This window comes from Limulus polyphemus, unplaced genomic scaffold, assembly GCF_000517525.1.
Source record: "Limulus polyphemus unplaced genomic scaffold, Limulus_polyphemus-2.1.2 Scaffold272, whole genome shotgun sequence".
NCBI lineage: Eukaryota > Metazoa > Arthropoda > Merostomata > Xiphosura > Limulidae > Limulus > Limulus polyphemus.
The window spans coordinates 207143-219750 of NW_013665882.1; the positions used below are offsets into that span (position 1 = coordinate 207143).

The 12608-nt window shown below is 31.0% G+C and overlaps 1 protein-coding gene across 1 annotated transcript in view; it reads right to left on the reverse strand.

The window, feature by feature from the left end:
- Window positions 1-2510: 2510 nt before the first annotated feature.
- LOC106456921 (limulus clotting factor C-like) overlaps window positions 2511-12608 on the reverse strand; it is a 55888-nt gene continuing 45790 nt past the window's right edge. The window contains exons 8-13 of the mRNA XM_022382700.1: window positions 11820-11999; window positions 9332-9511; window positions 7124-7606; window positions 4316-4397; window positions 3886-3990; window positions 2511-2887 (exon numbers count right to left, since the gene is read on the reverse strand). Coding sequence (XP_022238408.1) covers window positions 3894-3990; window positions 4316-4397; window positions 7124-7606; window positions 9332-9511; window positions 11820-11999 — 1022 coding nt within the window. The 3' untranslated portion in view covers window positions 2511-2887; window positions 3886-3893. The remainder of the gene's footprint in view (window positions 2888-3885; window positions 3991-4315; window positions 4398-7123; window positions 7607-9331; window positions 9512-11819; window positions 12000-12608) is intronic.

Consider the following 12608-nt stretch of genomic DNA (forward strand, 5'->3'; position numbering starts at 1 on the left):
ACGATGGCTATATCTCGTGTAAATCAGATCTTGTGTCCCTGCTTTTTCAAAACTGCAGTAATTATATACTTGTGATAGTTTTTATATTTTAAAATGCTATTTTTTTCTATTCTCCCAAGGCTGGTTTATCGCCCGTAAACGCGGTAACACGGAAAATACGCCATTGGGGTTGTCTGTCTGTCAGTCAGTCAGTAAACACTAAAATGACATCACATAAGGGACGCTTAACGTTACAATTTGTATTGTCGTGATGTCAATAAAACGTGAGCATGCCATGAATCACGAGAACAATTATGCATTCTGTAGGCTATCACACAGCATGACATATAAACTTCAAACGAAATAAATAAAAATATTTGTTACTATTAATTTTGGTTTTATTTACTCTTACAATAGAATACTTTTGGGGACCCTGCGCAAGTTCATTTAGTTTTACAGTAAGGCATTTGCCCATTCAGTACAGTATAAAACGGCATGGTCCTTGCCCAGTCACACTGCATTGAGAAACAGGACCTACGTCTGTTCAGTGTGATTTAATATGTTATGGTTGTGCTAAGATAAAAGGTTTCAATGTTCATCTGCAAGTATAAATGGCAGTTCATGGAATTATCGTCTTGTAATGTACTGCCAGGGTAAACAATTATCATCATAGTTCGTTATTGGTTGAATTACAACCACGTGATGTTAAGTCATTGGTCAAAGGTTAGCACGTTTTATCTATTAACTGTCAATGAAGATGTGTATGAATAACGTTTTTTGAAGAATGCACCATCTATTGGTACATTCTGATTTTATTATATATCTTAAGTATATTGGTTGTTTTCGATATTCCGTGGTATATATCTTGTCAAATTAGCCCATCCGTTTATACGAAAACATCTGAAAGTCATTGAATGTGATATTGTTGTGAACGTCTGTTATTTGTCTTTGAAAGTAGGCCACTTCCAGTTGTGCATGCTTTAACGACACTGCTCAAATCAGCGGGAAAAAAACATGACACCACAAAGTTAATAGTTAGCGTAAACTCTTTGTATGGAATATTTCAGAGCCGGCATTAGGCAAAATTCTGGACTGTGCGAACTTTCGACCCCCCTGTCCTCGTACAAGAATTGCTAATTGCAATGTCGATTTTGGCATCTCTTGGGGTGAGCGCCCACACATCCACACCAAGGGCAGGGCCTAGAAGAAGTTATAAAAATATTTACAAAAACTACTCCTTCATTAAAATACATGAATGAATCTAATAAAAAATTACATTTACAATACAAATTTGCAAGTTGATTCATAATTAATGATGCCCCTTGTTAGCTCAGCAGTAAGTCTGAGAGCTTATGATGCTAAAATTCTAGTTTTGATACCCAAGATAGCCCACTGCTTCACAACAAAGATTTTGTGGGCCATATTGTACACTGTACTATGGACTTTATCATAGTAAATAATGTAAACTACTGCTACACCGATACTATATTACGTTCATTTCTATATAAAATCTGTGGGTAGCCTTGAACTTTGAATTAGATAAGGACAAACTTGAGGAATTAAAAGAAAAAACGTGTTGATTTTTAATGTTTAATAATTATGTAAGTAATAGTATTAACTTGTGAAACAGTTTTCCAATTTATGGAAATGCTAAATCATCAAATAAAGTTATTTGCTCTTTTCATGTGGACTGAACATTGAAATATTTTCACAGGATCATTCTGAAATAGTACGTCAATGAAAGAACAATGCTACAACAATACAGAGGATGTGTAAACAGTGTACATTGAGAACAGTATTCAGAGGCCACAACACAACACAATCGCTGTTAGCCCACACCAAACCACCTAAAGACCCAATTGAACAATAAAATGTCAGTTACAGCATCCCTGATGAATGTGGATTCCAATTTATTGGAGAAACAAAAGTTAGAATTTGGAAAATGAAAGATATGTAAGGCTGTAATACAGATCTATCAGCAATAGCCCATCATGCCAGAGGAAAATGTACAATTAAATATAATAATAAAAAAACAATGGGATATGAACCACATATGATAAGAGGATGATAAAAGAAACCTTCTATGTCCTTCTAACTGATAACATATTCAGGCAACCTGGCACAGAAATAAGGTAAATCTGAATACCCCTCTTGAAAGTATTCAAGTAGTTGATTTAAGTCTTAACAGGAGATACCCCGACAAGTGGACAACACAACAGCACCAAATCCTGGCCATTACCATTACAAACCCAGTCCCCCTCAGGACTTTCATGGAGATGGCAGCAGATTAGCAGCCAAAATGTAGAATATAAATCAGTTAGTAATTAGTATCTACAAATAAAAAGATTAGCAATTTATTAATAATTACACTTAAATAATTCTATAGGCATCACAATGGCTTTTATTTATTTTTAACACTAATAAGATTAAGATTTGGTCAAAACTGTGAGGAAAAACAGCAGCAGGGAGATTTATTTGTGTTTTATAATGCTCTATTCTTGTAGAGAATATAATGAATAAGAACAAAATACCATTTTGTTTTTCTAGATGTAGTTTATTCATCTTGTGGTTTATACAGTATTTACAAAAGAATTTAAATAAAATAGTTAAGGTTTTAATTTTTATATAAATTAAAGATGCATTTCCAAAATAAAACATCATAGGAAAGGACTCAGAACAGTAAACTGTATTTAATGCATAATGAATTGATATAGGGGTGTCTGAAAAGTCTGGAACCATAAGTGACTTGCAGCTCAGAAATCCAAACTTAGATGAATGACACCTTCCTAGAACATTGGATTGACAGGCATGGTCCCCAAGATCTCCAGACTTGACTCCCATAGATTTCTTTTTCTGAGGACTGCTCAAGGCATGTGCGTAAAAAGAGAAGTTCAGGGACACCAAATATCTGAAAAAATAAATTTGCGACAAGTGTTGGACCTTTGACAATGACAAATATGCTTTGCAGTGTTCAAAGAGAATGGAAATATCCTCTTCTAGCTTGTTTCAAGTTACAAGAACAGCATGTGGATCACATTACGTAAAATTCGTTAAAGTGTCTATGGTTCCAGATTTTTTCATATATCACTTTCAAAACTGAACACAATTTCAACTCTGTTACCTTAGAAACCAAAATTATTTTAACTCAAAAAATGTTTGCAGTAATTTAATAGCACAGAAGATTTTTGTATTATTGGTTTACTGCAAGCTGTTTTAAGTTTATGTTGGTGACATATTTTTACAAACACATTTTGCTCAATTCAAATAAAGAAATATTGTATAAATTTAGTAATTTGTATCTGTGGCAAAAAATATATTCATACTCTTATACATTTATCCAAAATGAGTTGTTGTAAATATGCTGTTTAATTGTCAAAGTAACAATTTTGCTATAATAGCTGCAGTATATTGGCTTTGGACTCCCACTTTAGATTGTTGCAGTAAAATATAAATTTCTTCATACATTACATGTTTTTTATGCCATTTGGAATTATGTTTTTAGACCTATGGTGCATTTGTAAAAAACAACAATGATAGTTATTATATTCTTATCAGATTTGTAATGATAGTCTTAGAAACAAATGTCAATTCTCAAGTAAAAAAAAAAAAGAGTGAAAAATAAGACTTTTTAACAATAAAAATTGTATCTTGGCATCTTCTAAGAATTACAATATTACAACCTAAAAGGAGTAATTACTTAATTAGTAATTAAGAAATTAAGTAAGTATTTACCAGGTACGCTTACTTAACACTTGAAATGAAAGACAGCAAAAATACAGTTATAACAAGATAAAATAGATATAAACTTATAATTTCTGTGTGAAGCCATAGAACTTGCAGTTACATTATTCAAAGAGAAAAGTTCTTTGAGGCAAGTGAAAACAAAGAAAGCAAGAATATGTTTACCTGAGTTACTACTGATAAAAACTTAGATACCCAACATTCTGTGAGGGGTGTGGAGACGCTGAATTCCAAAACTGTTGTTTTCGAATTTTATCCACGGAGGAAGAGCTTTGGGAAACAAAAATATTATTTTATATGATGTTAAGTGCAAGCACAGTTACTGTTACACATAAACAACTCTATTTTACACACTTATAGTTTTAAAAGAAACAGACCATTTTCTTTCATTATTACTATATAAACCTCTAACTTGACTGAATGAAAACTTATTCATATTTAATAAACTGTTCAACTTGAATATATTTTTGATAATTCTTCCACAAAAAAATAAACTAATGTACTATGGAAAAAACTTCAGTTACTAAGTAACCTGAAAAACAAAGGACAATTAGCTGCATAATAAGATGAGGAAACAGAAATATTCAAAACTCACCTTCGGACAATTATGACAATAATGGTGATGACAGCTGCAAGGAAGACAAATCCACCGAACACCCCAAGTGCAATGATACCTCCTAAAAGAATAAATGTAATATATGTTTCAAAAACACAACCCATAAATATATATATGTAACACAACAGAATTATTATGCTTGTGAGGTAACAAATACTCTTCTAATGTTATTACAGTTTTGTTTACCATTCATTTATTATTCCTTCTATCATTTAAATTTTGAGTTACATTAAAGCTCTATCTCACCTTCTAGCTAACGACACTCATTTTGAGTAAGTATATATGTATTATGAGATTGAAACCAGTTCCCCTAGTGGTGACTTATAGATATTGTTAATGTTGCAAAACATTATGAAAATTTATGGTCACGAGATGAAATCTCATGGTTTAATGACTGAATAAAAAACCCTGCCATGAGCTTCAACAAGTTAGTTCACGAGATATAGCTGATGAGTGTTATTACTGATTATTACTTCATGTTGTTAATGATTTTGTAGTTTAAATATGGAATATTGTTATTTTGGAATTAGGTTTTTTCTTCATATGGTTCTTTTCCCGATTCCTTTATTTATTGAAATAATTATCAATCTTGATATATTTATGTTGCATTGTTCACTGACGTTAGTATCAAGTCCTGGACAGACACATATATGTTTACTGTGTTTTGATAAATTATAAACTTTGTATTTCAATTGTTTGAAAGTTTCAATTTGGATTTCTGTGGTTGTCAAATTTCAATAAATTCTTTTTTTTTTTGTTTAACTCTAGTTGTACTAGCTGTTTGTATTGCTAAGAAGTAAAACTTGATTTTTGTTCTCAGGACACAAGATTTTAAGTTCTTTCATTCATATTTTCATGTTTTAATAGGTGTATTTGCAGTTTCAGACACAATATTTTCATGAACCATTATTACTGATCAACTGATCATATCAAATTTATCGGAGGAAAAAAAAAGTAATTTTCTTTACAAAAAAAAGAGAACTATGGAAGCAACTAATAATAAGCAGGCAAACAATGATTTATAAGCATAATGAAGTGATTTATTTATGGTGAAACATACTACATGTTTCGACAGAATATGTAGCATGATCCACCATAAATAAATCACTTAATTATGCTTATAAATCATTGTTTGCCTGCTTATTATTATTTTAGCACAATGTGCTTCCTCACTCAAGTATGGAAGCAACTAGTTATTATAAGTATACTTAAAACAAATTCATTAATTATTAAGTCTATCATAGAGATAAGTTGTACCACAGTGCTTGGATATATAACTAAAATTGTGAAACTAAAGCATACATTATGATCATGCTTAAAAATTAGTTTTACTTTAATTCTACTATCTTGAAAACTCTTCACTAAGGTAATAGATACATTACATTTAGCTAACAAAAGAACTTTATTATTTTTATTACCTCGTGCAATCATTAAAAACAATTGTTTTGAAATGCACTAGTTATTATATATATAGTTAAATTTAAAGCCCTGTAATATTTTTCATTACATTAATAAAAAGAACAGATAATTCTAACTTCTAGAAGTAGATAAATAACAAACAACAGGTAGATTATGCTACCACACAGGTATAAAATCTCCATTAAACCATAAATTAAATTTGAAGGGAAACTGATTTTTCATTAAAAAGGACCATTCACTATTGGTATTTCTAGTTCTTTCTGTGACTAATACATTTTGCTGAATAATTCCTTAAGGTTTGTCCTGAATGAGTTTTTGGCCTGAATCATCAGTAATGTGAAGATGTAAATGTACTACAGACTCTGTCCCCTCCCCCTTTTCTTTCTTAAACAATGATGTGAGTAACAATGAACTCTGGGAGAATTAGCCATGTCATATAATAACCTTGACAGCATTTAGTCAAGTCAAAGTGAGATTGTACAGCATCCTATATACATCCTCTGACTCAGTGGTTTTGACAAATAAACTGTTTGATTTTGTGCAGAACTTTGTTGTCTAGAGTCTTTCCTTTATTCAGCCAAGTAATCCATAGATACACTCTGCAAACATTTTTTGATAAACTTGTGGTTAATGTGACTTATTTAAATGTCAAATGCCATAATTTACCAGTCAAGTGTTTATTAGAAGCCAGGAGTAATTACTGCTCTTCTATTTCACAAAGAAAAATATAACTTTAAAACTTTTGTAAGTTACCTGTTCTTTTAGCCTAAATTTTTTATTATTATTTTAATACAGTTATATTAAGTATAGTTTCAACCAAAGAGCGTTAATGGTTAGCCAAATTAAAACAATTCCACCCCAAAGTTAATGAGTATAGATCAGGGCCTTTTTTTTCCTGAAAATTCTAAAGTCACAAGTAATAAGTACACAGACATTTTTGACAAACTAAAATTTCTATTATTCATGAAATATTATTACTAATATTACTACAAGTAAAACAAATTATCATAACTCTTGCAATAGTAAAAAAGTTAGGGAGTAAAGATGAAATTGTCTGATATATATATATTTTTAGTTAAAATACTGAATACCTTATAGCAGCAAGTGATTGATGCACAGCACAAATATATGCTCCACAGGATATTAAAATAATACTTTAAGGTTTCTAATTCATAACATAACCTTTTAATATCATGAATCAGCTTTAAATTGGTTATTTAAGAACATTTAAAACATTGTAAAAGTTTTGGTCTTCCTTATATAAGAGCTTTAATGCACATCTTTATCATCATAGCTCTCAAAATTATAAAATAACATCTGACAACAATTGATTGACCTACATATTTAATAAACATACAATGGAATTACCCATATTAAGCCTTGCAGACATAGCAAGAGATTCTTTCTGTTTCTTCCCATGTTGATTTTCAACATTGTCAGCAGTATCGAATGGTGATTCTGTTCGAACATTTGATATAACCTGCATAGCATCTTCACTGGAGCTAAAGTTCACAATTGGAAGACTTGAACTGGATGGTTCACTTGATGTGTATGTAGCATATTTGTTTGGGTCTTGTGAGTTTAAGTTACGTTGAAATGATATCATTTGGTTTATGAAGAAAGAGGAAGGTGTGGTAGAAATGGTTATGGAGTGTCCATTAGGGCCTTCTTGTCTAGTGTATACTGAGTCAGATTTAAACCTATTTGTAAGAGAAGATCTTGGTAGAAGATGAGGTTGTTTACTGTGTGGAATAGCAGCATTTTCTGGATCCATTGGTCTTGTTTTCCTTAATGTAGTTGGATGCTCTATGCTTGCTTTTGATGCCAATGGTAAGAAAACTTGTGTTTCTTCTGAAAGAGCAGAATTTGATATGAAAACATGTTAATTTTGATTAACAAAGCATTAAATTCTTGATAATACTTTTAAAGTATCAAAACAAACTACAAAGTTAATAAGCTGTTTTTGGTAATTTACATAATACAGGTATCATGAAAATTATCAAAAAGGAACATTCAAAGAGTCTATCCTACAAACACTTTTTAGAGTTCAGGACTATAATGCATTAACCATCTATGCATGCATAAGACTAAAACTTGTACATAATTATGTATAAACACAAACACACATTCAAATATGATTTAAGATTGTAGTTTTTTCAGCATGAAAATACTAATGTTCAAAATTTATCTACTATAAAATGTCTAAGCCAAATTGAAATTAACAAATGTTTTATAAACATTTTACATGAAATATCATACAGCAACACAGTTATATGTAATTTGCGCATCTGTAAACATAAAAATTAAGTATGCATCTTATACACTGATTTTGGAAAACCTGGTACCATAAAATGTATACTGTACATGTGATTTTGAAACAGTGTAATAAAAAATTTGTGTACTATGTTTTATCCCTGTTATCGAATAATATTTAGGATGATGTTTATAATATATCTTGCAAAATATTTCAGAAAAAAAAAACAAGGTAAAATTCATAATGTATCCTATATGTTAGATCCTGTGATTTTTAAAAAGTGGTCAGGATGATGCTGATGCTATGTCTTATAGGTTTTGAAAGCTTTTGTTTGTTTATTTTAAATAACCATGCAAAACAGCTACCTATATTATAGTCATCTCTAATTTTATCCTGACACACTAGAGGGAAGGCAACTAGTCAACAGCATCCAACATCAACTCTTGGGTAAACTCTAATCAAATAGTGAGATGTTACTCTTATAATGCACCCATATCTCCACTATTTTTGAAGCAATATCCATTATGATCGAAAGTCTTACTAACTACTAATTTTCAGATAGTGCCCAATATGAAGTTTCTACTATGTAATTTACATGTTTTTGGAACAGTGTTTGCAATAAACCTCTTGCTATGCCTTACATGACCTTAGGATAATGTCAAGGGCAAAATTTATATTGTATCATCTATGTGGATGTGAAGCAATGTTTTTGATAAAACTTATAGAATATCTGAAGTATACTGTGCTTGAACAAATTCTTCAATTTTGTTTTAAAAACTACACATATACAACTTGTCATGTTATTTGCCAAAAGTCCTTGTATATTTTATAATGAAAGTTAAGCAAATAAAAATATTAAAGATAATACTAAAATGCTTGTAGAATGCAAAATTAAACTTATTTTAAAGCTGTGTGTGTGTGTGTGCATTTTCTTATGGCAAAGCCACATCAGGCTATCTGCTCAGTTCACAGAGGGGAATCAAACCCCTGAATTTAGCATTGTAAATATGAAGAGTTACCGCTGTCCCACCGGGGGACTATTTTGAATCTGATTTATTTTATTCAAAGCTTATGATATTTCATAACAAATCAAGTCATTTGTGCTAGTATCTTTAATGTTTTTAAGTCTGCTGAATATTTCTACAAAGAGAAGGATTTTCAAATTGTAGGAGTTTTCTATATTATATATTAAATTTTACTACTTCTTTTATTTTTTTTGAATCAACACTGGTTTATAATTTGTAAAACTGCTTCAGTGACTATTCTAAATATTGTCAAGTTCAAACAGTGTTCTGCTAACACAGTTCTGTTCAATTACTTACTTCTACAGACAGGAACTTTTCCATCCCAGTAACCACTTGAATCACATTTTAGCTGAGGTTGGCCAATGAGTCTGTAGCCAGGGTTACAAATGTACTCCACAATGGTGCCAAATGTGGTTGTTCTGGCTGTCATTCTATAGATTCCATGGTCAATACCTGGAGGTCTACTGCATATAACAGCTGGGATGGAAAGCATATCTTTGTACACAAGTTTTTGAAAATGTGGCATCAATGTTTTAATAACTGTGTCTTAGCAGACTCTTATCAACCAGTAAACTAATTTAAAATTCACATAAAATTTATAATACAGTTATATTTTCTACATTATTAAGTATGATAATAATATGCAAGTTTACAATTAAAAGTACAAACTAGAGAGGCACTCAGTAGAGTTATAATCGGCCCTCAAAAAATACGAAAATGTGTCCATATGTCCGTTGTTATCAAAGGACATGGAAGATTTTGGCAGGACAATGAGAAATAATATTCTACATGTGTCCACCAGGTTTCATTAAAGCCCAATCATTTTCAACTGAACTATAGAGCAAAAATAGTGTGAACATTTGGTCCCCACGTTAACAGATAAGGATTTTTTTAAATTATCGTCACCTTGACCCTTCAAAAACTAATCACTTCTAATTTGGGTCATAGACCATAAGTATATCCAACTTTTATCCATTCAGCCATTTTTGAGAAATTTTGGTGACAAACACACACACACACACACAAAAGTAAAAACAAAACCTCCATCAAAGTAGTATGATTATCAACAGCAAGTTTTCTTTATGTATCTAATAAAAAAAACAATTTTTATTTTCTTAGAATTATATATTTGTTAAATAGTTTAAATTAATTTTATTATTACAATTCTTTATCATTTCTGTGACAAATAATTGTCATTATTACAAAGAAATTTTTTCAATGTTTCTATTCTAATCATATTGTATCTGCTTAAATGGGACTAGCCTGCCATCTCATGTTGGAAATGATCCTAAGAGAAAAGTCTGAAACCTTGTAGGAACAAGTGATAAGGTGTGAGTAGAAATGGGAAAATCAGAGCCCAAATGTTTGATTAAAGGCAAATACAGAAAGGCAACTACAGACCTTTGTAGAATCAATATGTTAATACAGTGTAGTTAACATATAAAGTATGTTAACAAAGCAAACAAATGACTGAGAGAAAAGAACCCATAAGAAGGATATAGCACCACAACATGATATAAATTATAATAAAACAGCCACTGTCAGGTTTCGTAAGGCTGGATTCTTTACAGTAGGTGTCTGTGACTCCTTGGCAATAAATTTCAAATATAAACAAACAGCAACACATTCTTCTTGTTCTGAAATAATATATTAAAAACAAATCAAACTTATATACAATTGTTCATTACACCATTTGTTACCATAGTTGTATCCAGAGATTTAAATAACTGTCTCTTTTTCATCAAAGTCCACAGCTGGTTCAGTTACTTTAGAACACAATTGACAAGACAAATCATTCTTCTCTACTCTGTTGTTACAATACAGTCTGTAATTATTTCACTTGAAAAATCGCCATTATACACTTTTTATCACTAAACTCACAATCACGCAGTCTAGAACTAGAACTAAATATTAATTTTTGATGCATATTTATACCCTAACAGAAGTCTAGAACATTCCATGCAATACTAGTTATTCTGATGCAATAATACTTAAATCAACCAACAAGAAATTCAAACTCAGAAAGTTTTTAACAACATTGTGCAATAATCTCATTATTGTAAGCAAATGCTAATCCACAACAATCGAACTACCCAACGTATGATTCACAAACAGTTATATAAACAAACGTACTACAAAATATGGCTTCTAAAAATAACTAAATAAAACACAGACACTATATAAACTATCTAAATTATACCCCTGGCATTAAACTAAAACTGAAACAGTCGTGTATATCTAACAGCAACTATTAGAAAGGGGGACATATAAAGTAAGAAAATGTGTTGATGGTACTGATGTAAGAAGTAAACATAACATTGTGGATCATAAGGCTAGAACTGCAATGTTTTTAAGCTCTGAAATATCTGCATGACAATATATTTAGTAGACTGTGTCACAATGTTATAAAGGTATAAGAAACTGTATTTAAGTTGATAAGAAGTGAACTGTACCATTGTCTTAAAATGTAAAAAAAAAATGTGTTATGGTAATAACCAGTATCAATTGAGAAAATTTGTACTGTAGTATTATTCATTAGTGAGCTACATTTACTGAAACAAAGTTTAATGTTATTTGGTAACGAATTGTGTTGTATGTGACTATATTAAAATATTGGTTATATTTGTATGGAATAAATAGGGAAATAAGTGTACAATGTTGTTTAGATGTGATGGTATATACATTTCTCTAAGTGAGATAAATAATGTGCGATGAATAAACTTATGATTTTGATTAAGTTATTTGGTGAAATCATATCTCAGTAACAGATTTAATGAAAACTCACGTTCACAGCGAGGAGGGGGGCCATTCCAGCGTTCATCTACATCACAAACCAAGAATGCACGTCCCACAAAAACATATCCTTCGTCACAGAAGTACTGAACGCTACTGAGATAATTACGAGTTCCATTGACCAATTCATAGCCTCCATTTGGAATAATAGCAGGGGGTCCACACTGCAAATCTGAAAAACATTTAAAACAGTTTGCCTTTATCATAACTTTGAAATGTGATACTTTAATAGAAAATTCATAAGATGCTATATTACTAGTACATCAAAAATATTAAACTGACCTGTTCTAAAAATAATTGTGATGTTTTGTACTATGGTGCTTTTGTGATTTATAGCATTAATAATTGGAATAATAGCACATATTTGTACTCTAAAAACATGCTTTGCAACACTATTATTTGCAGCTAGAATTAACAAGAAACTTTAGCAACAACCCTGATTTTCTTTGATAGTGTTACGTCTCCGTTTGTTAATTAACTTTCCGTAACTTCGTTCCGACGAAACTTAAGCGACACAAGTTCTTTCTTAATAAAACTGGTTTATTCTTTCCGAATATAACTTTACCGATACACTTAACTTCAACAATCGCGCTAAAACAAACGCTAATCAACGAATGTCAACAATACTTCTGACTGCAGTTCAATTACTCACTATCTACACACACATTACGTTACCCTGGCGCGTCACGTTTTCCCACTCTTATATATACCAGCCTACCCTATCTAGTAAAAACCAAAACACTCGCCAAAGTACAGGATAATTCTAGAAAGTAGAGAGCGT